The sequence below is a fragment of the Chiloscyllium punctatum genome, chromosome 12 (assembly GCF_047496795.1).
Source record: "Chiloscyllium punctatum isolate Juve2018m chromosome 12, sChiPun1.3, whole genome shotgun sequence".
NCBI lineage: Eukaryota > Metazoa > Chordata > Chondrichthyes > Orectolobiformes > Hemiscylliidae > Chiloscyllium > Chiloscyllium punctatum.
Genome location: NC_092750.1, coordinates 37,257,796 through 37,285,714, shown reverse-complemented (window position 1 = coordinate 37,285,714; position 27,919 = coordinate 37,257,796). Strand labels below are relative to the sequence as shown.

Genomic DNA, 27,919 nt, shown 5'->3' with positions numbered 1-27,919 from the left:
TTATTGTTCAAACGTTTCTAATACAAACTCTAGCAGTGATCAGCTTGATCCTGAAAGTTAATCCACTTTTTACACAACCACAAGTTTTTCAAAATGGTAATAATTTTAGTGTTTAATTTTTTTTAAAAAACCACTTCCTTAACAGGGAAGAGGCTTTTAATTTTAACTGAATGGTGCTCTTCCATTCTTTGATGGGCTTTTCCAATGTATTGCAAGTGAAAACAAAACATTTAAAATATCAAAAATACAAGTCAAAAATATTTCAACACATCACAAGTTGCCAGCTGGAAGATGCATTCTTGACTGGAAACAGGAAATCCCTCCCTTAAGTTACCATGGTTCAGATTGATGCTCATGATTTTATAGCCAGTATTAAAAAGCAACTATTTTTACCTCAGTTAAATTTGGACACCTTTTGACTGCTGTTATAATTTACATCCAAAAAATTAATCTTAAAAACTCAACACTAGTCAAAAGGGCCACAAGTCAGTCACCTTGACCAAATTACCAGACAGATCAGCTGGCCACATTTCAGCTGTTACTAGAACCCACCGTACAATAAGTTCATGCTGATTAGTACAAATATCAGTGTTACAACCAATGCAAAGATTTCTCAGCTTCTCTTTTGAGAATAGAAGGATAGAAAAATTAACATACTCACCACGTCCTTCAATTCCAGGTCCATATACTTTAATATCACTAGTATCAATTGCCGGGTCCACTTGTAACCGTGCTGGAAACTTGGGCACTGGTTGCCCTCCATACTTTACTGCGATTGTGTGGGGACCATGCTGAAGTGGAATGTAGCTGACAGTGTGAGTACCATCACCATTATCCTGAACGTGGGCTTCAGCTTTAACACCCTTATCGGATACTGGTTCTATGGTCAGTTCACCAGGACCAGCTTTGGAACAGTCAACAGTAAATAGTGCAGCCTCTCCAACTTTGCCACGTTCCAAACCAGGACCAGAGGCAACAACTTTGGAAGGATCAAATGGTAACTGCACATCTGCTTTGAATGGAGAACCTGGAATATGAGTGTCTTCAAACAAAATGTTGATAAGATATTCACCAGCTTCATTTGGTAAATAAGAGACTGAACAGGTCCCATCCCCATTATCAGAGCACTCAATCTTAGCTTCACATGGGCCCTCTACAGTAAGGCCGAGCCCACCAGTACCAGCTCCTTTAGTGTCAATAGTGAATTCAGCAGATTTGCCAACAAGGCCACTCGAGAGGCCTGGACCATAAGCTTTTACCTGTTAAAAAAGTATTAAAGTTATTTTTAAAACTCAAAACACACCCTTATCTTCCTTTTACTTTGCAATGTATTTTGCACACAATAGAATAGCAGTGCAGCGGAAAGGGAAACCATTCAGCCTCATCTCTGCCAGTTCTTTTGAATCAAACCCCAGGTCAGTCCTACCAGTGTCCCCTCACCTCCCCCCACCCCCAAAATCAGCTTCTTGCCAAGTATTTATTCAATTTACTGAGTGATCTAAACCTGTATCAATGACAGTTAAGTTAAAAAAATTCTGGTTTTTTGAAAAAAATCTGATACAGGAGTTAAACCTGGGCCAGACCTGATCTTTTCTGTTGCTGGTGGCAGTTTCTATTTATTCTAACCAGCCTTTAAAAATGGTATATACCTCAAATCTCATCAGGTTTTTTAAACTCAGCTTGCCAGTAATCCAGCAGGCAACCTCCAACCCCAAACACAGCCTTCACATTTTACTGGGACTTGGAATTATAAACCTTAGTCACGGTAAAATTGAGCTGTTTACAGCACAGTTCATCAGAACACTTTATGAAAGGCCAAATCATAGTATTGGATTGAGATGCCCACTTCAAAAATCACTGCTTATGTCAGATGGATTTACACAACTTAGACTGCAAAGTAGAATTACAATGAGCAACCACACAGACTGCAATATCCAACAGATCTGACCTTCAAAAATCACTGCAAAACAAGAACCTCTATCTTTAGCTCTTATCCCATTGGAAGCAAAACCTGGAGCCAAGTTTTACAAAATTTAAGTAGCACAAACTGGTTCATCTACTTGAAACATGTTAACAGTAACACTACATTGAGTGAGAAGTTTTTTAAAAAACATATTTAAGTGGTAGGTCACTGGTAATCCAGAACTCCAGGCTAATGCTCTGGCAACATGCCCATTAAATGTGGGCTCAATTCACTAAAGCATGGAGATTTTGCTTTTTCATTTAAAGGGTTACACAGAAGAGGCCCCAATTCATTTAAGGGCAGACAAGGGAGACTGGGGCCATGTTAAAAGGAGTTACATTAACTAAAACACCAACTTCAGTTTGCCTCTAGAGGTACACCCACTGAACTGGCCTCAAGAGGCCATCAGAAGCAGGGTACCTTTCAGACTGAGGTCTCCTCTCCTGCAGAGAGAATAAAAGCCTGAACGTTCACAGGACTTTACTCCATTCAAAACAGGTGGCATGGAAACTGGCCTACTGAGAAGCTACAAATTTTGCAGAATAGTGTAGTCAAATCTTTCCATTCTGGTGTAGGAACCTGCTCAAGGTTTTGTCCATTATCAGATGGAGATGGACTTTAGTTAATTCTGATTGTGACAACATGCAGCGTGTGACAATTAGTTGATTTAATAGCTGGCTGTAAAGAGGCCAACTAAAGTTTTGCAAAACATGACAAAGTCAAAAGTTGCTCAACTTCTTACCCTCATACTTAGAATGTTGTGTTTTTCTTTAGTCTCAAATGAATAGTGGTTTTCAATTATGTTTCACCAAATTAGAGGCTTTTGCAGGGGTAAATTGCTCACTAATCACCGGATTCATTTGATCAAGATGGCAGAGGTCAGTTTTATGTCCTACTTCTACATCACAGCTTCAGCTCTGGATCTTCATTAGGAGCAGCTTACAGGCTGTGCATACTGATGGACTAACCAGAAGGCACTGCATGGACAAGCCTGCAATTTGGATACCTGGAAGCAGCCCATTTGTATGCCATGTCCAGGGTGAAGGGCAGGAGAGCCAGGGCCCTTCTAAACTGGTCTCAATAGCACACACACACAGTTGTATGAACTTCCCCCCCCCCCACCTTGAAAAAACCTTGACTCCTGACGAGAGGAGCACAGCTCCAATGACAACTTTCTGAAAAGTGCACAAGCCAAATGCAGCTGCAAATTGCTAAAGATCTCTCCTTTCACAGGTTCAAACTAGAATCAAAGTGGATATTTTGTTTTATTTACTTAACATAATACTAATTGAAAATCTCTACTAGGATAGAGATACTTTAAAAAGGATTTATTTTAACATGGGAGCACTTACTGCCTTATCATTAAAAAAAAAAGTGTTAAACTAAGCTAGTAACTTTCACATTTTTTTTGTAAGAGTAAAAGCATTTGAACTTTACTCCATTGCTAAGCTTGGTTTGTATAGCCTAGAACAGGATAGGTACATGGCTCAGAGCAAACAAAGTCTGGACTTGACCACTTACCTTGGAAGGATCTGGAGGTAGTGCAGCATCCACAGTGAATGGGCTGCCTACAATTGGATTCTGGTCATACATCACATCTACAGAGTATAAGCCTTCTTCCTTGGGAATGTACTTCACTACACAAGCATCCTTGCTTGTAACTGGCTCCACTACACAGGGCACAGGTTTCTGTGAAGGGCTAGAGATCTTCACATCCACATTACCCTGACCCCCTGCTCCCTTGGTGTTTATGGTGAATTGCTGATCTTTCCCAACTTCTACTCCTAAATGGAAACAAGATTAACTATAAGTCACAATCCAAATCAAAATACATTCCTAATACTGAGCAAGTCTCTAGTACACCATTCTTCAAATACATCACAAGGTACCAGAATAAAATATAGATTTAATTTTAGTTAGTACTGCAATCATGCAAGTTGATAGAAGGTGGTAAACTAAGTTAACATTTGAAGACAATTGATATTTTAATGATTATCAATTACAAAACAGCTTACTTTTAAAACAGATGCACAGCATGGAAACAGATCCTTTGGCTCAACTCATCCACACATTCTAACCTCACCTAGTCCCATTTATCAGCATTTGGCCCATATTCCTCTAAACCCTCCTTATTCATATATCCATTGGAGGTGCCTCCTGAGAGGAAACAAAAGAGTGAGCCAGAGGCACAGAGATGACTGGCAAGATTAAAAAGGCAGGACCTGTAGTGACCTCAGCCTCCATAAGTTGAACTCCTACTTGGCACTGTACATCACAAGCCATGAGGTGAACCAACACCCATTGAATATGTGGCACTAATTGAATACATTGGAGTATTTAGTGCTGAACTTGCAATGTTCAGTTCTAAAATAGAATTTTAACCAAAGCCAACTAACTGAACATCCTTTAAAAGTAGTAAAACATGTACATACTGTTTTCAAGACCATTAACCATGACCTTGCTCATGTCCAGTGGGTATGCTACATCAATGTTGAAGGGACTCTTGGGAATTGGATCACCACCATAAGTCACAGCAATTCCCATGTTACCCTGCAAATACACATTAACACAAGTCACAGCAGTTCAGTCTTAAGCTCTTTCCATGTGAAATTAACAGCAAATACTAAAGTCCAAAATAGGTGAATAAGCACCCACCTGCTGTGTTGGTGTATACTTGACAGTCTGAGAATAGTCATAATTGTCAATTATTTCAAAGTCACAGACAGCCTCTCCTTTTGTAGGCCCACTGAAGCGTGCATTAAGTGGAGCCTTCCCAGCCCCCTTTGTAAATACAGTGAAGTGTGTTGGTTTCCCAAGTTCCACTCCTGTCCATTGAAAAGAACATATTCAGATATGGAACTCCAGTACACTTGCCCCAGTAGTTAACTGCTTGGGATGGGGAAGAACACTAGACCCAAAAGGTTGGTTAACTGCATGTTTAAACCTCCATCCCCAGCCATCTGCTTCAAAAGCAAACTTCAAAAATACTGTTAAAGTCTACTTTCTCACAAATGAATTCACATGTTTGCCATCCAGCCAAGGATTTTGAATGGCTAAAGACCACCAAGGAATACAGAAATAGTGAGCAACAGCAAAAAAGTTTTAAAATCCTACTGTTAGATTGCAAGAGGCCATTTAGACCATCACATTCACAGGCTCTGTAGCAGTGTTCCAGATGCACAAGGGTGGTAGAAAAATGACATTCTTCCACTTTAGCAAAAAAGGTCTAATTCTCTGTGCACTTTAGCCAAAATTTTTCATGGCGAGTCAGGCAATTTTAATTTGGTGCTCATTCTTGAGCAAGTGGGAACACTACCTCTTCCCCTCCCCCAATTTTATCCTTCCAGATCCCATAGGATATGACATCACCTGCTTTTCCCCACCACCACCCTCAAAAGCCTCCACATCCTCAATGGCCTTTATAACTCAGTCACAGGAAACTCATGAACCTTCTGTAGTTTTCAATGCCTTCACATTCTTCCTTTGGTGACTAAAATGAGCTCATTCTAACAGCTCAATGGCCTCCTTGCTCTTATAGTAGTAAGCCTATAAAACCTGTTTCATTAACTGTAGTCAGTTAGTCCTGCCACTACGTGCACACATCCTCCTTTTCCTGCACTCACTTCAGAACTGCCTCCAATGTGGTCTTTCCACATTCAAGTGAAGATTTAAAACATTCTCCAGTAAAAAAGTTTTGCCAACTCATCCAAGTCTTTTTGGAAGTCTACACTGCCTCAGTTCACAAAAGCATTTTAATCCATAAACTTCAAAATTATGACTAAAATTACCCAATCTCACCCATGGAGTGTTTTGCAAATCATGTTCAAAGTTAGTTCAATACTATCTTCAAACCACATCTGTTAGAGATGAGAACATCCAAAATCAACTATGCCACTAGAGAACAAGTTAATACAAACCTTTGACAAATTGTAAGACCATGGGAGTAGTGCATAGTATTGGTCACCTTAAGATGACAGTGCATTAGAGGTTAGATTAGTACCCGAAGGGAGGGAAAACAATTGGACAGGCTTATATCTAGAGTAAAGAATAAGTAGCTTGATTGAAACAAGGTTGAGGGGTCTCCGATGGATACAGAGGATGCTTCCTGTTCCAGGCAGATCTAGAACTGGGATGAATTAGAAAAAGAAGAGGAATGCCCAATTAAAAAAACTGGTGAACTTGGTGAAGAAGTGTGTCTTTTATTAGAGGGAAGTGAGGCTTTGAAACTTTTCTTGGAAAGCTTCCCTAGGAACCAAAGTTTTTTTTTGCCTTCGCATATTCAAAAAAAAAAAATAATAGGAAGAGGTTTAAACAGATGATTGAGAGATTGTGGAAGTGGAGGTTCCAGAAATCAGCCATAACCTTTAGATAGTGCAACATGCTCAAGGACTATTTAGTCTATGCCTGCCTTTGGTTAGTATATCCATTATAACAAAAATGTTTCCCATTGACTAGTATGGACACTGCACAAATTCCTTGAGGATGTATTTTGGGATCAAAACAATATACACTACAGCTTGGCAAAAGCAAATCATCAACTTGATATCTATTTAGATGAAACAGACTGATTTACCATTGCTGCCTACTGAGATCTTTGAATGATTGAGGCTTGCTTAAGTAGTAGATATTAAAATTAAAGACTACGCCACAAAAAGCACAGAAAAAACCCAATAGCAGACAGCATTTTGGCACAGATCAACTTTCTCCACAAAAATAAAAAGTGGTCAAAAGGAAAGAGCACTATGGGCAGACTGGAGTGTACAGAGCAAAATAGCACTATTGAGACATAAGGGAACCACATGGTTGTCTTTTCAAATCAAAGTTACAGCACTCAAAGACAAGACAAGACATATGGAGTTGTATATTTTGAACAATCAAGTCGTGCATTGACAAAAATAGCATTTTAACCACAATTATTCATTCTACATTTTTTGTGGTAGTTGAAATGTATAATATTCCTTCATACTAAACCTCAGCCTCAAAATGTAATATATAGTTCTAAATTTAAGAACTACAAACTTACACAAGGCACTAAATTGAATCATGTGAAAGGGATATGGCCGTTGCTGGATTTTGTTTAACCAAACAAAAACAGCCCGACTGTGGAACCAAGTGAAGTTTTTATGCTATTGAACCCTCCTTAGCTATGAAGCTGTACTGAACAAAATCATGGAAACTCCGTTCCAGGAGTTGCTTAAGTGGGAGTTTACAACTGACCACAAGTCAGGCTAGAATGTGCAAGCAAAATTTAGGGAACAGGTCAAAACCTAATTGAATACTTATTACTACCAATTATGTTTAAGATATGACAAGAGTCCAAAAAACCTGCACCAATACTGGTTTCACTGTAGAAGTCTGATGTTGTATCATGTTTGTGTTGACAGCACTTGGAGGTAGCAGTATGCAATACTAAGTGGTATCTAGATCACTGAAGCAGCTCAAAGTGCTAGAAAACATTAATCCAACTTGTTGCACACCATTTGACCTACATTACAAAGTATACTGCAGAAAGACTGCCTCAAATCCTGTGGGTTTAAACTTACCAGTTTTATTTAATCCTGGGCCATCAGCCTTAACCTTACTGGCATCATGTGATGGATCCACTTTAACTCTAAAAGAACCAACTGGAATTTCCTGTTTTTAAAAAAAGGCAGATTAACTGATTACAGAAGGTGCAAGAATGAAGCATAGAAATGCTGAGCAACAAATCAGTTATCCAGGGTACAAACCTGACCAGCAAACAACACTTTAATGGTGTAACGTCCAGCAGCTGGTGGTGTATACTTCACTGTGAAAGTATCATTGGGATTGGTAATAATGTCAAACTCTATATCCTCCTCAGAGTCACTGATCACACGAGCATCACACTTTATGCCGACACTGACATCACCTGAAAATGATAAAGTCATATTGGTCTTTAGTCATTAGAAAGGATCTGTAAATTTGTTCAGACCAACTTTTTCACCACTCCGCAAATAAAATGCAAGTTGTATTCTATTCTGGCAACATTGTAGAATGCAGAAGTTAAAACTTGTATGGAAAGGCAGTGGTGACTGCCTCTATACCTTGGTTGGTATTGTTCAGAAGGGTTATTGACTAGAGGCATGAATCAGAACTCAACATATCCTTTAGATATATTAAACTAGTTAGCAGCCACAGTTCTCAGGTGGCCAGTTTCATTTTCTCTTCAACATGGGAAAGAGAAAATGGTTTCCTACTACCACCCTGACATTGACTGAAAACCAGACACCCAAGGGGCTCATGCTGTACTGTAGTGTCCCTACCTCTGGTCATAAGGCCTGGGCTCAAGTTTCACCTACTCAAAAAAGGAGTCAGAGATTGACAAATAGGTTAGATAAAAGCTAGGAGACCAAAGACTCAAGAGTTCAGTTTGCTTGATACCTTGTTAAGCAAAAACAGTTATATTCATGCTAAAAAATCAGATCATTTATTCATCTGATCATAAATCCTGATCTATTAGAAAGGGGACAGATCCTAAGGGTGGGCGGACACAATGACTAGAGGAAAAAAAAAGTGGAAATGGTCAGTGAGCACAAGGAAATGAACAGCTTGATTTTCCGTGCCTCTGCCTTACCTTCTCCAGCTTCTGTGCAATCCACAGTAAAATGAGTGGGCTCATTAGCTTTTAAACCAGTTCTTTCAACACCAGGACCAAAAACTTTCACCTTTTGTGGATGACTCCCCTGACCAATATTAATCTGAAAAAGACAAGTCCATTTTAGCAAAATTAAACTGCCAAGCAGTTTAGACAACTATGCGTCACATAACTCAGTAGATAAATATACATGTGTGGTACAGAGTCAAAATTGATCCTGGGGCTCATAATCCATTTCCTAAAAAAAAAACAAAGCATAAAGCAAGTGCTCGAAACCTCAGTTTGTATTTAGCTGACTTTGGGAGTGTCACAGTACAAATTTAAATTCAAATTCAACACTGGTCTTGATTAAAAGATTTTAGTCAGTGTCAGTGTCACTGAATGAAACAGGATGTCGTCTTAAAGCCAAAGTCAGATGTCACAATCTGGATGATTTAGCATCACCTACTCTGGTAGATGCTGGGCAAAAAGTTTTTGCAAAGCAACATGCAAAGCAGTCCTTAAAACAATATCACCTATTACATGAAAAACTGAAGATATGCAGTGAATAATATCACTTACTCTAAATGGACTGTTAGAGACATTGACTCCTCCCCAAGCAATTGCAACAGTGTGTTTGATTGGTTTGGTAGGAGTGTAAGAGCATGCAGTCATTCCATCACCTTTGTTCTTTACTTGAACACTGATAGGAATTCCTTCTGAATCCTATAGGAAAAGAGCAGATACAAGAGTCACTATGGAACCTCTTTACCTAAAATCACTCACTTACCTAATAATAAAGCTGCCATCTGAATTTTAAGATTGCAGTGGAGACAAGATTCATAGCTATATTTTTCTACAAACAACAGAATCAGTTCATGATGATATTTTCTATTACAGCTGAAGGACAGCCACCCAAAGTGCTATTGAAAACACAGTCACTGGTTCAATAACTGAGGTCATCCTTGTCAATATTTTAAGTTTGCACTATAAAATGTAGATGGCTTCTAGAATAGTAGGTGGTAGAGTCAAACCTCTTCAATAGCGAAAAGGCTACACAGAATGGCTTTTCCCTTACTTGAGCATATATTTTCAGTGGAGCCTTTCCAGCATCTTTAGCATCCACTGTGAAATCAGCTGGTTTGTGAACAATGCAGCCAGTTTTCTCCAAGCCAGGACCATAGGCTTTTACCTAGGGAGGAGGAAAACACCATATCTTTAAACAAGAAAAGTGCATTTGTTCAATTTATTCCATTATACAAAACATTGAGCATTGCTCATTTGTAACAAGAAAGGACAGGATGCTTCTTAGTAACTGGTATCTAGTATCTCACTCAACTGTCATGCATTCAGGATTATTTATTCAAGTTGATGACTCTGGCTCAAGCTACACAGTCTGATTTTACATTTTAGCTCAAACTTTGTAATTAATAGTTGACGCTGGTAGTATATAGCTGCATGCAAAATGAAACTTAGAATACCAGACACTTTAAAAGGTTGGATTCTTGTAATATATAAAAAAAATCAGAGAGTGTCCTGGATAATTGCAAGTTATCAAGATCAGAAACACAGGCTAGAACAAATATAAAATAGATTACACAAGATAAGGCAGAAAGCTAGGTGAACATATCTACTAGCAAACCAAGTGATGCCTTTGGGAAAGACCAGCAACTTTGTGACCACTCTACCAGAATGGGGTTTCTCATGACTCAGGTGGGCTTTAGTTAGACCACAGCAAGTTTTATTTGTGTGGCAACAGGCATTGCTGGCTGCTCCAGCACATATTGCTGATTACCGAGCAACCTGAATGTGGTGGCGAGAGCCTTCATGCAGTCCATTTCCTGTAGGTTCAATACTGTTCCAGGGTCTCAATCCAGTGAGACTGAGTATCAATGTATTTCCAAGCCACAATTGAGTGGCTTAGAGGGAAACTTCCAGATGGTGTTCCATGTATCCACCACCTAGCCCTTCTAAATGGAAGGGGTAGTGAGCTTGGAAGGTGCTGTCTAAAAAAGGATGCTTTGTAAATTTCTGCAGTGTAATTTGGAGACAGTAGCAGCACTGTGCAGTGTTGGTGGCAAGGGACTGAAAAGACATGCAGATGTTGTGCCTATCAAACAGTGGCGTCCTAGATGGCTTCAACACTCCAAGCCTGACCATGTTCATTCAGGCAGTTTGGGGGTACACCATGCAGACTTTTACCAGGAACAGGCTGAGGGGTCACTTGCTCCTATATATGTCTGGCAACAAGACAGGTCAGAGGCAAGAGTATTTTTATGTGGCTAGCCCAGTTCGGTTCAGGTTATGCTTGTGTGGTGTCAAGGAGCAATGTTTAGATTCTCTTATTGGGAGGCATTCAATGCCTGACAATGGCATTTGTCAGTTCAAGCCCGACTACTGTCTAGGTCTTGCTAGATTTGGACAGTCACAGCTCAAAAATATTGCAACAGCAAAAGCCAATGTGGTGCAGTCAACAAGTATTGTCATTTCTGCCTTGACACCCACAAGGGCAGCCTCCCCTTTGAAAGGTTGCTAAGTGACTGTAGTTGTAGCAATAAACTAAGAACATGGGCCCCTTCTGTTTGAGAAACGAGCAGCTATTTAGATTGTGGGACATCACTGCAAGTATGGAGCAAGGCAAGGAAGCAACCTAAAAACTTCATGATTTAACCAAACTTGGATTTTAAAAACAAAACACCAAGATAAATTGGTAGAACCATGCAATTTCACACATTGAAAATTTATACTGATAAGGAATTTTCTAACATGTGAATCTGAAATAGTAAACACCACCATCATTTCTTTTGTGGGGTAGGCAAAGTTCTTCAGCTAACTGGAAAATTGAAGTTTCATCCACAAGGCCATGCAACACTAAACACAAGTACTGCCCAGACCTAGAACTAGTTACTAAGCTAATCAAGAATGGGCTTCGACCAGACCAAATTACACAAAAACTGAAAAACCATCTTCTGTCCAATTGCTTGGTTAACAAGTTGGGTTAAGAAATAAGATCAAGAATGCCCTTAAAATATTCAACCATCTTGGAAGTGTCAGTGCTCAGAAAAAACTCAACTCTTGATGCATGCAATACTTGTTACTCACTGGTCAGATGCCTGCTTTAGATATCCAAGTCCAAGTATTTAGGAATACTGGGCAGCCATCAGCCCTGTGAACTACAGCCCAAGTCCAGGTTAAGTTTTAGATGCGGTTCACAAAGAGTCAACAAAGACCAAAAATTTAAAAAAAAAAAAGAGAAAAAAGTCCAAGTTGGCACACATTCTACATTCATATTTGCCTTTCACAAGGAGGCACTCATGGAAGCTGGCCCAAATCTTCCACTGATGGAGTGTAGGTGTCAGGTCATTGGATGTAGGTGGAAGAGTATGGAGTTGATATATTAGATATAGAGAACAATTTTTAGGCTTCAGATGAGCCAACAATAAACCTAGAGCTCAGCTCCATGTCACCCGAATAGAGATCAAATGCCTGAAGCTTTGATTTTTATTTCTTCCTAAGACAAACTTACAATTTACGGCAGGAGTGCACTGGAAATACCAAGGAGTAATGTTTCCACCCTTTGTTCTCCCAGTGCGGGGGAGCACAAACCAACTCATGTGCCAGAGACACAGTACCACCTAGGGTAATTTGCAAACCTCAGGCTGGAGCTCATCACAACCTATCAAAACAAAAATGTTGAAGGGCCAAGGAGTTGCCAAAGGTGGTCCTTACCTGATCAGGATAGAAGGAACTGGATGCAGGTTGGATGGTGGCCATGAAGGGACTATCCACAATGTCCTCATCATCACACAGAACATGCACTGCATATTCTCCAGGCTCTGTTGGCCAGTAACGTACATCACAGGATCCATCACTTTTATCATCACATTCAATCTTTGCTTGAGAGGGACCCTCTACTGCAAAACCTAAGAAATATGTTGACATTAAAACATTTCCAATCTCAAAACAGTTGTATTGCACAATTTTGTCATATGTCAAAAACATTTGGTCCAGCTGTGGGTTATATTGCTTTACTATTTCATTCAAATTAGGATATTCTGGGTTTAAACAAGCCAAAAAAAATCAAAGACATTTATTTGTACCACTTTAGCACAATTCGCATGTGCCTCAAGTGAAAATCTTTGACAAACATGAAAACAGTTTGTAATTATGATTTAATACAAATGTGACTTGACTATTCTGTAAAGTTTCTGCAGCAGGTTAATCCAGCAACCTCCCAGAATAAGGGAGGGAATGTCTCATTAAAATCAAAACATTTTGCCAGAGGAAGAACAGCAGCCTTACCTAATACCCCTACATCTGTTCCAATGGTTTCTACTACAAAGTCTGCTGACTTTCCAACAACTCCTCCATCAAGGCCAGGTCCCCAGGCACGTATTTTTTGAGGACCTGCTTCAGGTCCAACCTGAATTTCAAAAGGACTAAAACAGAAAAAGCTTTCAGCATATTCAAGCTAAAATATGCATTGCAAAATGTAGTCATCTAAAGTTAGTTCAAACAGGAAGTATTTTCATAGTGACCATCTTAACTAGTGGAGTGCCACACAGATCAGTGCTGGAGCCACATGTACTATTAGTGGCTGGGAGTGGAGGGGGCAAAAATAGTTGGGAAGACAAGAGAGGATGGCAGAGAGACATAGACAAGGCAAGCAAATGGGAGAATACTTGGAACATGGAAATGGTGGGAAGAGGAGGTTTTGCATTTTGGTAAGAGGAAAAAGCTGATTACATAAGTGGAGAAAGATGCCAGAAAGCTAAAGGAGGAGGATTTTGGGAGTCCTTGTCCACAAATCACTATCTAGCAGCCAGGTTCAGCAAGTAGTAAGCAAATGGAATGGTAGCCTGTGTTATTTAAATAAGGGAATGGAGTATGAAAGTAAAGTCTTAAACTGTACAACAGACACAGGCTGCCATATAGTGTTAGGGTTTAGAGGGGAAATATTGAAACTGAGTACAAGAAAATTCTGATTCATTATGTCTATATACCTACAGGAGAAGATGCAAAACTTTACCTACTCTTAGGAAGACAGGGCAGGTGACTGAGGTGTCAGTGAGAATGTACTTGGGACCAGTGACCCTAATTCTATTAGTTTGAAAATAATGGAAAAAAGGATAGACCAGATCTAAAATTGAAATTCTAAAATTGGAGGAAGGCTAAATTTTGACAGTATCAGACAAGGACTTTCCAAAGCTGATGGGGAGGCAGATGTTCACAAGTAATGGGACAGCTGGAAAATGGGAAGCCTTCAGGAATGAGAAGAATCCAGAGACTATATTCCTGTTGTGAAGGGAATGCTGGATAAAGAAATGGAGGTTTTCCTGAAGGAAGCATATATATGTCAGGTAGACAGGAGAAAGAAGTGAATTCCGAGAAGAGAGTGTAAGGCAAGAGTATACTTGAGGAAAAATCAGGAGGGCAAAAAAAAGGGAACGGAGATAGCTTTGGCAAATGGAGTTAAGGCGAATCCACAGGGTTTTTACAAATACATTAAGACAAAGTGTCACTAGGGAGAGACTAGGGCCCCTCAAATCATTTTCCAGCACCACTAATCTGGACTCCCCTCTGATCAGCAAGGTGGCCTTTGCGTGGAGCCACAAATGTGTGGAAGATAAAGAATGCAAGGAAATAGATGGGGACATTGTGAAACATGCCCATATTACAAGAGGAGGAAGCATAGGATGTCTTAACACAAGTGGAAAAATCCCTAGGATCTTCAGGTTGGAGGGAAAACTGAGGGACAGGATATGCATTTGGAAAGGCAAGGACTTATTTGGGATAAATCAAACATGGCTTTGTGCATGGGAAATCATGTCTCAAACTTGACTGGAGTTTTTAGAAGTAGTAACAAAGATTGAGGGGAGCAGAGCAGTAAATGTGATCTATATGGACTTCAGTAAGGGGTTTGACAATGTTCCCCATGGGAGACTGATTAGCAAGGTTAGATCTCAGAATACAGGGAGAACTAGCCATTTGGATACAGAACTGGCTCAAAAAAAGGTAGACGACAAAGGGGGGTGGTGGGGGGGGGAGGAGGGTTGTTTTTCACACTAGAGGTGTGAGACCAGTGGACTACCACAAGGATCAGTGTTGGGTCCACTACTTTTCATATCCAAATCATTTTGATAAGTGGTAACATAGAAGGTATAGTTAGTAAGTTTGCAGAGGACATTAAAATTGGTGGCATAGTGGACAGCAAGGAAGGTTACCTCATTACAATGGTATCTTGATCAGATGGGCTACTGGGCTAATTGGCAGATGGAGTTAATTCAGATAAATGCAAGGTGCTGCATTTTTGGGAAAGCAAAAAACTTATATACTTAAGTGTTAGCATCCTCAGGAATGCAGGTTCATAACTCCTTGAAAGTAAAGTTGCAGGTAGCTAAGATGAAGGTGGTGTTTGGTATGCTTTCCTTTATTGGAGTGAAAAAAATAGAGTATTGAGTACAGGATTTGGGAAGTCACGTCACAGCTGTATAGGACATTGATTAGGCCACTATTGGAATATTGCATGCAATTCTGGTCTCCTTCCTATCGGAAAGATGTTGTGAAACTTGAAAGGGTTCAGAAAAGATTTACAAGGATGTTGCCAGGGTTGGAGGATTTGAGCTACAGGGAGAGGCTGAACAGGCTAGAGTGGATTTCCCTGGAGCACTGAAGGCAGAGGGGTGTGACCTCATTTGCAAAATCATTGGGGGGGGGGGGGGGGGGTGCATGGATAAGGTAAATAGAAAAAAAAAAAGGGTCTTTTCCCTAGGGTGGGAGAATCCAAAACCAGTGGGCATAGGTTTAGGGAGAGGAAAAAAGATATTTTTAAAAATACCTAAGGGACAACCTTTTTCATGCAGAGGGTGGTAGGTGTATGGAATGGGCTGCCAGAGGAAGTGGTGTAATTGCAACATTAAAAAAGGCATTTGGATGGGTATATGATTAGGAAGGGTTTGGAGGGATATGGGCCAGGTGCTGGCAGGTGGGATATCTGGTTGGCATGGACAAATTGGACTGAATGAACAGTCTGTTTCTGCACTGTACACCTGATAGTATAAGTTGAACAGCTAGAAAACTGAGCCTTGGATACCTTATCTTAAAGAATATATTGACATTTGAGGCAGTCCAGAGAAGACTGATACCAGATATTGAGGGACTGTCACAAGGTGGAGTAGGTTGGGACTGTACTCAGGAATTAAAAAGTAGTGAGATTACCCTTACTGAAACAAAATTAGGTTAGAAGGAGGTTAGGAGGAAGTGGGTACTGCAGATGCAGAGGATCAGAATGGAGTGCTGGAAGAGCACAGATCAAGCAGCATCTGATGAGTGAGAATCAACATTTCAGGGAAAGATTGGTACTTCTTGTGGAAGTGTCTGGGACCAGTGGGCACACAATCTCACAATACAAGGTCACCCATTCAAGACAGACCAGGAGGAATGTCTTCCAGCTAGCTTATCTGGAATTCTTTAGAAGACCAGCCTTGGCCATTCTGATAAATATATTCAAGGCTGACAGATTCTTTGCTTAAAAGCAACACTTATGCGAAACAAGGTGGCAAGAGCAAGGGGGCAGACTTGGTGGGCTGAAATGGCTTACTTCTACATCTTATGGTTTTCTGTCCAAGGGACTAATACTACAAATTTTCTACATAAATAAGCTAAGACTTCACATCACTCATGAAAATAACAGGAAATTGTATGAAGGTCATATTTTTGATGCTTTTGTGCTCAAGAATGGCTGAAGATTGAAGCAAAGTGTAAACAGCTGCACACCGTTACACCAGCTGAAAAGCACCAACTTTAAAAAGTCAATTTTAGGATGAATTAGAAACATGTTTGTTGCAAAGAGTTCTTCCAGCCTTCAAGAATGGCAAGAAGTTTCTTTTTAAAAGTGCTACAACTTCAGCTTCAGTATGGAGGGAAGGAAAATAAAACAGAATGTGTTTCAAGACAGGAGTTTAGGCTGCAAGTTAAACAGTGCATGGATGGAAAGAGACTGTGAAAGGAGGAAATGTGCTTGGTTTTAACCTCTGGTGGTTTTAGAGTTTCCTCTTGCCCAAGAATGTCTAACAGAAATAAAAACTAGAGGCCATAAAATTGGGGTGGGGAAGTATGGAGGCACTGGCAGAGTCTTTTTGAAAAGGAGTTACAAGTGAAAAAAAAAACTTTGAAACTAGAAACTTGCAGAATCCATTCTTAAGTCGCTGACCCACAGACTTAGTCATGAAAGCAAAAAACTTCTGGACTCACCTCCTTGGGATGTTATGGCCCCCCCACGTGATAGTGACGATGTGTTTTCCTGGTGTAACGGGATAGTACTCATAAGAAAAGGCATCCCCTCCATCCAGAAGGTCTCTTTGCTTCACAGGCTGCTCCAAACCTTCTGTCAAATTGGATAGATTGACCAGAGGGTCAGACTATGAAAATGCTGGTTAGTGTAAACTAAGTTAATTGTTTCAAGATCCTCTAGATGTCTAATGAAGGAAGTCAATATACTGGGATGGTGTTTATTGCTCAAAATTAATTTGCCCACATGGGGACATAACAAGACCACCTAAAATTACACACTAGTAATGGTTTTCAAGTCATATGTTCAACTACGTCATGTCTGGCAGCACAAGTCAAAATCCAATAGAAACAAAAGTGTTGAATTTTAAAACTGAAATGCACTAAAGGCACTATTAACCTAGTTTCCAGAATGCAAGACCACCAACAGATTCAATTTATCAAATTGCTACCTAATGTAATAGTAGAGATAGTGGAGACTAGCTACACATTAGATATAGTGCACCATTTGACAGGTAAATGGAAAGCAGTGACATGTGATCCTAACCAGGACCATAACTGGAAAATCTTAGTAGATTTTGCATACTTTTATATTAACAGGCAATGAAGTGTGGCAGAAATCCACACAGGAGTAACCACAAAAACTTATAGTTCTAGTCTAAAATTGTATTGAGACAAGGCAAGCAGCAAAAGCAAACTACAATCTTAAATTTAATTCATAGAATGCTAGTGAGTTGTGCTTACATGCAATATTTGTACAGATTTTGCATACTTGCTCATTACGGCTGTAATAAAATTGGTCGAGTTTAAAGACTAGTTATGACCCAAATCCTTTGGTTAAAAAAAAAAACTTACTTGGTCCCTTCACCATCACTTTCAGGTCACCACTTCCAGCCCCTTTGGTATGAACCTTAAAATCAGCAACTTCACGAATTCTTAGGCCTTTAGGTTGTAGGCCTCGCCCAGTTGCACGACAAGCATTGGGGTTACAAGCTGGAATGAAGTTTTTGGAAGTTAATTTGCAACTTGTACAGCAATTGAAAAAAAAATGTCCAAGAGGTAAGATGACAGTCAGAAAATCCCATGGATAAAGTTGCAAACCTAGTGCTATTTAAAACAACCAGTGATTTTTAAGCAAGAAAGTCAGCTCAAATGAAAAACCCTGAACAGCCTAATAATTTGCATGCCACCACAAAACAAAAGTATTCTAAAAGACCATAGATCTGATTAAGTCAGCATTATTGTTCTACCCCTAACATTTGGGGGATGGGGAGAGGGAAGAGATGATTTAATAATAAAAATGGAATTAGTTCCTAGATTTTTGTACTGAAATCAGGCTTTTAAACTTCCAGGTTTTGTTTAAGTGTCTAAAATCTGACGTATGCACACTAACCACAGTTAAAATTTGTTGTTTACATGCTTCATCTGAAGAAATGAGATGCAATCTTTCATTTGTGCCAACAAAACAGACTTGTGAAAAAAAAATGACAAACACTTCCTTTAGTTTCATGCCCTCCTCTGCCCAATGTCAAGATAAGGAATTCTTTACCCTTCTGAATTAGAACTTGGCAGACCAAAAAAGTATGAATAGGTAGGAGATCCAAAAAAGTTTCTGCAGTTCAGTGCATTTTAAAATTATAACTTTGACTATGCTTTTTGAGCAACAGTTCAAAAGCTTATGCCAAGTTTAATCAAAGCTTAACTGGAGTTAAATTCTGCTTATTTGTCAGATATGGCCATCCATCCTTAAAAAAAATATCTTGAGTGTTAAAAGTTAAACCAGATTATAGATGCAGTATTGTATTAGAACTTTCTATTGTCTGATAATTAGATGACTAAAACTATACTAGCTTTACAATTCTAGATTTCAAATCAGAACTTTAAAACTTTACTATTGCAGTGGCATAGGGTCTTTACTTTTAAAAACTGAATCTATATAAAACATTGGAGTAAGACTTGATTTTTGTTGTAGTTTGAAGAAAGTGGGAAGATTTATGGTTTTGAAAATCTGAAGCATAGTAACAAGGAGAAAAAAGTACATCATTTGGCCTCTAGCCTGCTCCATCACTACAGGTAATACTGACCAGATAGTGGTCTCAACCCCATCTAGAGTTCCTTCAGTCAAAGATCTACTGCCACCTTGAAAAATATTGACTGACTCAACCCTCCATTTACACATGTAGATCTTAAAATGGAAACCTTTTACAAATCAGTGACTATAGGTCTTGTTTCTCCCACAGATGTTCTTTCAACAACTCAAAGAGATCACTCAAGATCCATTGAAGACAGGCTCAACTTGCCCAACCTTTCCCTCATCCCATTTATCAGCCAAGGCACTCTTAAAGGCTCCAGATACATGGTCCCTTAAAAATAGTATGCAAAACTATTTTGCAGATGAGGTTTCAATAAACAAACACTGTTCAACTGTAGTAGTAGTGACTTTGCTATCTACCTTTCCAATAAGGGAAACCTTTAGTTTGCCTTCCTGAAGTTGCATGCTGGACCTGTACGCTACCCTGAATTTGTGCACTGGGACTCCCAGATTCTTTGGTAAGTTGAAGACCCATTACGTCTTTCTCCATTTAAGTTATACATTCCTTTCAGAAAGAGGAGTTCATTTGCCTACATGGGAGGTGTTAAAGTGCTTTATTACAGCCAAAGGTTAAAAGCCACAAAAATGGAAATTGTTAAGCAAACTCAATTCTGAGTTTGCAGGAAAAAAAGCAATTCAGCAGACAGTATTACTTACCTTCACCTACAGTGACAGAATACGGGCTCTTGGGTATTGGTGATTGAGAGAATGCAATCTGAATTGTGTGATGCCCTGCTTGCACAGGTCTGTAGGTGCACCGGTAAGTGTGGTTTCCCTTATCTTCAATTGTTAATTCCGTGTTGGTACTACCTTGAGGGTCCATTATCACAATGGAAACATCACCAACTCCAGCACCTTTTAAGAGAGAAAAGTAGTCCTTTACTTAGCAGACTTTCATTCTCCAAGCAGTTAATTCCTTCAGATTCCAAGATTATCTCAAACAGGCACTCAGACTAAACTCCATTTTAAAGTTCATAAAAAAGGAAAATTACTAGAGATCCTACTATAAACTGAAGATGTGGTGAAATGCTATAATTAGAATACTGCTTTGCTGAAACTCAATTTGTCAGCTAACTACCTTCTCAGAAATGTAGAGTGTTAATTCAGAGTGCCTTTAAAAAGATGCTGATCAGTTTCAGTTAGAATCTAGAATATCCAAAACCTCCAGCAATGAGCCACATGCATTCAGCAGTTAGCTATAATTGACAGATTGCCCCATATTCTGTCAAGTAAATTCCCACTGTATTGTAGAGTATTTTGAAGATCAATTTGTAACTGTGGGCATTTTCCTTCCTTTCCGCAGACCACAAAAAAGTATACCTGCAGTATAGATATCAAAGTAGGTTGGCTTATTGGCAATGTTTCCTGTAGATTCCAAGCCAGGACCTCGTGCAGTGACTTTACTGGCATCACCTTGGGCCTTGTCAATGTTGACTTCGAAAGGACTCTTTGATATATGCTGTCCAGCAAATAAAACTGTAATCTGGGGAAGAGACCATTTCAGATGATCATCCAGTTACTGTCAGCTATTAAAAATAGTAAAGAGGCCTCAAGCTAGTAAAGTTGGTCTCCCCACCCCTCCTAGATTTAAAACCTTAAGCGCATGTTTAGCTCATCTTTCAAAGTTTATAAACTACCACCACTGATTCTGACAAGTGTAGAGACTCATTTTCTTCTCTTTAGATTTAATTTGAAAATTCTCTAAAAATAAAAAGATAGTAGTTGTGCTTCTGAAGTCTCTGGACCATTTACCACCACCAGTTTCACCCTGTTCCAGAGAAAAAAAGATATCAAATAAGTATCCCAACATGAGGAAGTAGTTAATTGGTTATGTAGGTTGATGGCACTCTATTATTCCATAATTCAGAAGTGAAAATGACAGAAGCAGTTAGAATGCCTTCATACCCCAGAGCTAGATAACAGTTCTTGAACCAACATTAAAAACCCAAAACCCTCTGACTGCAGTAACAAAACATTATGCACCCACCTTATGACGTCCTGCAACCTTTGGTACATAAACCACAGTGTAGGTCTTATTTTTATCATTATTGTTGGTCACCTTTGCCTGGCAGAAAAATTGGCAACATTAGAAAGTTTACCTCTAATTATATCAAGATTAAAAAGTCAGTGATTAAAGATGGATAAGTTGGTTTCTTCCTAAGTTATAGTTGAGAGTCACTTTTAGGAGATTAAGACCAAAAGATTCCTCACTGCTTTGGCTAAGATCTTCACAGATCTTAGCCAAATTCCTTGTTTTTTTTAAAAAACATGAAATACAGCCTCAAATAAAAAGAATGTCTAGTTCAGATGGGTGCAAATAGCATCTTTTGTATCCATTTGAGGAATGAAACCAGACTTTATACATCTTTAGAGAGGCAACTCAAGTGCAGCACTTAAAATCCCTACAGTGCAGAAAGAGGCCATTCAATCCATTGAATATGCACCAATGCTGAAGAGACCCCCAACCCATTCCCATAACCTCATACTTCAGTTAATCTGTTTGCATATCCCTGGTCATATTTGACCATTTAGCATGGCCAATCCACCTAACCTGCACATCTATGCACTGTGGGAAGAAACTGGAGCATCCAGAAGAAACCCATACAGACATGAGAACATGCAAACTCCAGTCACCCAGGACTAGAATCAAACCCGGGTCCCTAGCAGTACTAACCACTGCCACTAAATTCTTAATACCACACTGAAGATTGAATGCCATGCAAAACAGGGCTTGGATGAAAGCATGAGGCTGTTACAAAAACTCAAGAGTCAAACAGTTGCAAAGACTCTGCCCTTTCAGTCACTGCAAATTGTAAGGTCACAGCCATAATCTGCAAGCACCACTAGACTTAAACCACAGGAGTGTCAATTTCGTATTTAGTGGTCAAAATATACATGTAATTGAGTTTCTACAATATTTAAAAATAAAAACTTAAATGGAAAGCCTCTAAAAAAAGCTGCTTCTTTGAACTTAAACTTCTCAATTTAAGTGGTCAGGAATAAAGTTTGATTAAACTAGATTCAGAAAAAAGTTCCACTAAGAAATATCTATATTCATATTTAATATACTACAAGCTCATGTGCCAGTTACTAAGCCATTTATACCCAAGGGCAAAAACAAAAAGCATCAGATGAAGGCTCCAAATTACACTTCCATCAATAAGTCTACAGTTTAGAGGGAATGGACAACACTTCGAACACAATGACAGTTTATAGACATAGTTACCTCCTCTCGCTGGTTTTCAGGATCCTCCACAAAGACCATCACCTCACCTTGTCCAGCACTAATTGTTTCAACAGTGAACGTAGCTGGGCGCATCACAACATTACCTGCAGGTTCAATGCCTAGGACAGAAAATCATGCTTTTGAAGTACTTAATTTAGTATATTGCAGTATATAGTGCAAGTCCAGAACTTATCTAGGCAATTTAAACATTTGCGCAAAGGAGGGATTGCAGTTTGAGATATATTATTTCTGATCCTAGACCAAATATGTACACCTACCTGGACCATAAGCCCTTGCTTTCTTGGGATTCAGTTTGGGCTTTAATGGAGCTCCAGGTTTAAGTTTGGCTTTGGGAAACTGTGACAAATAGGTCATCACTGATCGTTCATCAGCATTCTGATCTATGATTTCCTCTGGGGTAATCACCTGCATGATAGGTGTTAAAAAATAAAATTATCTTTAATTTGCATACCATCTGAACTTCAATAGATTTGAAGGGTGGAGAATAGAGACTCAAGTGTAGTAAAACCAAATTTTCATTACATCCTAATAATACATTATAATTAAATGCAAAGTTAAGATTAATTCTTGAATACTACAGTTTATTCTTGACTGTATAACCAGAGAGACATTAAATTGGAAAGAACTTTACAAATTTAAAGCATTGGACCCATTCCAAATATCCCACCTTTGCCTCATTATTAACACTGAAGTGATACAATCGCCTATAGCTGTCTGCACATGCCTAAAATGTAGAAATATTTCCTACTTCACCCTTCCCAAACAGGATCTTGTCATTAACCTTGATATTCATACATTGAAAATCAAACATTGCACTGGTTGGCCTGTATAACATAACCTTGGTAAATATGAAAAGCTATAGAGTTTGCTTTTTACCTGTGGAACTCCAAGCCAGTCATCTGCTTGTTGCATAGCTTCACGTGCATTATCCACTGGCTTGGCTGCATCCCAGATCTCCCAGTCAGGACACAAACCTGAGAAGATCATGTTATAAAGGCAGTGATATACTCCCAATATTGCTATGTGTTCTGATATACTGAACAAGTGCACATCAGTAGAATATTTAGTAATATTAGAACAGTACTTGTGAAAGAATCAAGAGGTTAAAGAATAGTAAGGATCACAATGGCACACTTAGATAAGAGAACCAGAATGCCCCCCCACCTCCATCCTCTTTCAAGAGATTTGCAAATTAATCTCCAATAATGCATGTACCAAATTTCAAACAGGTACACAATCCAAAAGACAGCCCATGCCACTATAGACGGAATCCCTGTAGGAAGAGACCACTTGGCCCACTGTGACCACACCAACCTTTCAAACAGCATCCCACCCAAACTCATTCCTATAACCCTGCATTCACCCAGGCTAGTCCCCCTCATCCACACACCCCTGAATATTAGGCAATTTTGTATGACCAATCCATCCAACCTGCACTTTTTGCAGTGTGAAAGCAAAACTAGAGCACTGGTCAAAATCCACAAGGAGAACAAACTTCAGACAGTTCTTGGGAGGCTGGAACTGAACTCCAATCCCTGACAGAGGGGCAGTGATGGTAACCACTGCGCAAAACATCCAGAAACATTTGATTAGTCCTTTACCTTCAGAAGGTATCCTGATTGTTCAGGAATAAGTCATGCCCACATTTACACTCAGGTTGATTGCACCATATTTTAGGTTTAAAAAAAAGCTAGTCAACCCAAATCCAGAGACTTCCCACTTAGGGGGAAAAAAGAAAAGAGAATGGAAATAAAGCTGCAAGGCAACTTGACTTTTTCCAGAATCAGCTTAAAGTTATTGCTGCTGGAGACTCTTCGTGCCTAATTATACTCACCTGGAGCACAGCTATCAACCAAAGCACCCAAGGCTTTTCCATCTTTCCAGTCATTACTGAAGTTGGTGATTGGCAAATCAGGCAGTTTATTCTGAATCCATCCCAACAGCCTCTGTTTGGGTGTCTGGTTCTTGGCATCATCAGCTCCTTCATCATCCCAAACTGGCATGGAAATAGAGTAGTGAAGAATCAAAGTCCATATCAGCCCTAGAATGAGCTTCAGATTCCCATCTATAATGGCTTTGCTGTCTGAAGAGACAAAATTAAAGAAAGTAGAATCAAGATTACTACAACTTTAATATAATGACTATGTAAATTGATTTAAAAGCTTCTCCCAACCTTTGAATGTTAAAACAAATTAGAGTGATGCAGAACTAACAAACTTGGCATTTGTCCATCCCAGTTACAAGTAAACAATGCCCTGCTAAGCCACTAAGTGCCAACCCCACATTGGGGTGGGATTTAATCAGCCTCATTAAGAGGGGCTTTCAAAAGATGCTTGGTTATTCTCAACTAAGCTTCTAGCACTGGTTAAAATGGAATTCAGCTTTAAGTACCAAGAAAAAAGGTGGACTGAATTGAAGTTAGTCACCAGCCTAGTAATTTAGCCACCACAAAACAATATCCAGACTTAATCATTAGCACCACAAAACTAAACAGCAGAAATCGTTCAATCACTTGCACTGACGTGACAAGTCGCTTCAGTTCAGGACTATTTCCTCCAAGACACTCACCATAAAGAGTTGGTGCAAGCGGCCTTTGAATTTGGTGACATTGCACATGCTGCAGTACAGTACATTTGTTGTTACAGAAACATTTAGTGTGCAACACCAGGTAGTTAGAATAACTAACCCTGTTAATTTAATTGCTTCCACACTGGTTCTTCCTCAAAAGGAATTTTGACCACAAACATGCTCAATTGGGAAAAACAGTGTCCATGTCATCTGCAGGCAAAAGCATGCAATTGCCAATACAATGATATAAATTGAACAGTTAGAAAGAAGAATGTTTGGCTTAAACTACCAGATACAGGAACTTAGTGTTAAGCACTGTCACACTAAAACTCCCTATTAAAATTCTTGCACAGATCAGCACTGCAAGTTAGCAATGCTTTGTAGAAAACTAAACTACCAGGCCAATTCAGACCATCAATGCAAAACAGGTTTTTCCAAAGTGCTGCCCATGCTTCAGAGTTGGGAGTAGTGGCAATAAAATCAAACTTGTCTTCAGAATGTCAAAAGCAATAAAGCAGGAGTTGATTTTATAGAGGTGTATTTTTCTGCTCAAGGTTCAAGCAAAGCCCATCTATCCATTTGAGGTGAACTTTGAAATAAAGTTTCTGCATGTCATACTTTATTAGACTTGAGCTGCAAGTAGAGTTGGCATATGAAACTCTACAGCATGAGAACTGGAAACCTGGTCCTCCAAGTATGAGCCCAGAAATGTTATGGTACCCAAGGAATGCTGTGTTTGCACACAATTGTAAACCATATCTTTTGATTCCTTACTACCATAATATCCACAATGTTGCCACATTAGGTCAAAAAGATTTACTGGGGAGGTACATTCATAATGTTAGTAGTCTAGTAATTCCAAGTTGTGGCAAACTTAGGAAGTTAATTGGAGAACTATATTTCTTAAATGGTGTGCTAAAAAAAGCCCACTATTCCCAGAGCTGCCACTACAAAGCATGCAATATTCCCAGTTTGGCTGGTTTAAACCCAGGTTGACAAAACAGGGCATGTTTTGGGCAAAGACAGTATGTAGTCTTTGACTAGAGGGCTTGCAGTTTATTCTTGTTGATTAGACCACCACTTTCTCACCCTACATGTGGCAAGATTGACTTGTCATGTTAAAGGGTTAACCTGTACTGTCTTTGGGAGACAGTGACACTCTTGCAGGAATGTGGATGACTCCCTTCATTGGACAGCCATTTACCACAACTCACCCGCTATCAAACTAACTCCCATTTAGTCCCTTCCATTCAGAAATGCTTTCATAGCCATCCTCTGATACCGAAGCATATCATATCTATGTCATCTTGGGGAAATCTGATTTAGGAAATGTTTTACATAACAATTCCCCCAGATTAGGGAATTTACATTTGAGAGTGACCTTATCCTACCATTTACCTTGGGTGACATGTGGTCTGGGGAGAGGGAGTGGCCAGAGGAACTGAGCATTATCAACTGACCTGTATTAAAAAAAGGGGATGTGTTTTTGTTTGCAGGCACAAATCAAGTTTTGCATGCCACAGAAGGCTCAGCTGGCTTGCAAGAGCTTTACTAAAAGGTTTGCATGCAAACCTAGCGTGAAACCCTCAGGAAAGAATCTAACATCACATACTCATTCGTTTGCAGGAGATACGAGGTGACAAAAAAAAAGAGCAGGTTCTCCAGGCAGGAATGCTTTCAGTAGAGCGAGTGGAAGAAAAACCACTTCTTTCCCTCCACAGAAAAGGTTGGTTTGTCAAAAGGCAGTGACTGGTTTGCCAACTAGTGGTTTGTAGACACCTCTGGATTTCAGCTTGTCTACAAGCTAAGCTTCAACTACTGCTTGAACAAGCAATATAAATAGCACTTAAAAAATGGGTATTGCTCCTGGCTGAAGTGCAAAAAAAAACCTTGCATTTCAATCCACAAATGAACTTAAAGTTTTTACAGCTTTTAGATTAATTCTGACAAAAAAGGGAATGAACTTCTCATCCTGAGGTAGCATAGCTTGACAAGTGCCCAGGTCTACAGCAAGGGCATTAAGAAAACAAGTTCCTTCGCTGGAAAGAAAGATTGTAACAAACTTAAAGGCAGTCCTTCATTCAAAAAGGAAACTGGAGAGACTAGTGATCACAGGGTCAGTACAGTGCATTATACAAATCTGTTCCTAAGTATCAATGCACATTAGCAGTTTCTCATGAGCACACTCTTGTAACCACTGCAGAATGATTATATTAAAAGATGCAAACATTTATCAGAACCATAGATAGAAAAACTTCATTATACCCTGAGCATCTAGTGACACCTTTACGGAATTAATCCTTCAAAATCATGCATAAATTCCAACCATGTAGCTTCAAAATTAACAGCTAACATTATGGGTTGACCTGCAGCCATGTGGACCACATTAGCTCAAGGAATCTCATGCCCAGAGTTGTCCTGTGGTAGTAACAAGTGCTAGCCCAGCCAGGAAACCCACATCCCACAAGGGACTTAAAGTTGCTAGTGATCTTTGACCAGGAGTAGCTTTATAGAATTAGACATATCCAGGTCTTCCTCTAGATAAGAGGCAAGAGCTGGAAGTTTCAGACAGACATTTAAAATTTTAATTTAGCTAACAATTAACAGCCACCAATTCAGTAACCATTGTTGGAAGATACTTAAAAGAAGCCTTCTGCTCTTTCTGGTATCAGAGGTTCATTAGGAGATCAACTGCAGTTTTCAGTTGGATGTTTTGGGAACACACAGTCACATCAATGGCACATTACTCAAGACAGATAAAAGGCATGGATTTGGAAAGAGTGAAGGAAGGTGTCAGATTTAACAAAGTTGCACATTTTGGTACAGCCAAAGAAAGCAAGGTACTGATTTTTGTCAGTGTGCAGTCTGTCCACCTGTCAAAAAACCAAACTTCTCCCACCATCCCCCAAAACAGTGGAGATTTTAGAAAGCATGGTTAGCAAGTTTGCTGATCACACAAAATTGGAAACAGTGGTCAGTGAAGACTAACACTATAAAAAAGGATCTTAAAATCAAGACAGAGACAGCCAGCCAGCCAGCCAGCCAATGGGCTGAGACAAAAACAAGTTGCTGGAAAAGCTCAGGTCTGGCAGCATCTGTACAGAGAAGTCAGAGTTAATGTTTGGGTCTAATGAGCCTCTCAGGAAGGATTATAGCTAGGAAAAA

The 27,919-nt window shown here is 39.5% G+C and overlaps 1 protein-coding gene across 4 annotated transcripts in view; it reads right to left on the bottom strand.

The window, feature by feature from the left end:
- flnba (filamin B a) overlaps positions 1–27,919 on the bottom strand; it is a 148,314-nt gene that overhangs the window by 49,770 nt on the left and 70,625 nt on the right. For all 4 annotated transcript variants that reach the window (XM_072582384.1, XM_072582385.1, XM_072582386.1 and 1 more), the window contains exons 3-22: positions 24,021–24,269; positions 23,063–23,160; positions 22,444–22,591; positions 22,166–22,284; positions 20,927–21,004; positions 20,260–20,422; positions 19,597–19,794; positions 17,703–17,840; positions 16,812–16,944; positions 12,861–12,997; positions 12,288–12,481; positions 9,637–9,750; positions 9,141–9,284; positions 8,559–8,682; positions 7,693–7,853; positions 7,507–7,597; positions 4,619–4,788; positions 4,396–4,513; positions 3,485–3,747; positions 662–1,259 (exon numbers count right to left, since the gene is read on the bottom strand). In XM_072582384.1, the coding sequence (XP_072438485.1) occupies positions 662–1,259; positions 3,485–3,747; positions 4,396–4,513; positions 4,619–4,788; positions 7,507–7,597; positions 7,693–7,853; positions 8,559–8,682; positions 9,141–9,284; positions 9,637–9,750; positions 12,288–12,481; positions 12,861–12,997; positions 16,812–16,944; positions 17,703–17,840; positions 19,597–19,794; positions 20,260–20,422; positions 20,927–21,004; positions 22,166–22,284; positions 22,444–22,591; positions 23,063–23,160; positions 24,021–24,269 (3,438 nt within the window). The remainder of the gene's footprint in view (positions 1–661; positions 1,260–3,484; positions 3,748–4,395; positions 4,514–4,618; positions 4,789–7,506; positions 7,598–7,692; positions 7,854–8,558; positions 8,683–9,140; positions 9,285–9,636; positions 9,751–12,287; positions 12,482–12,860; positions 12,998–16,811; positions 16,945–17,702; positions 17,841–19,596; positions 19,795–20,259; positions 20,423–20,926; positions 21,005–22,165; positions 22,285–22,443; positions 22,592–23,062; positions 23,161–24,020; positions 24,270–27,919) is intronic.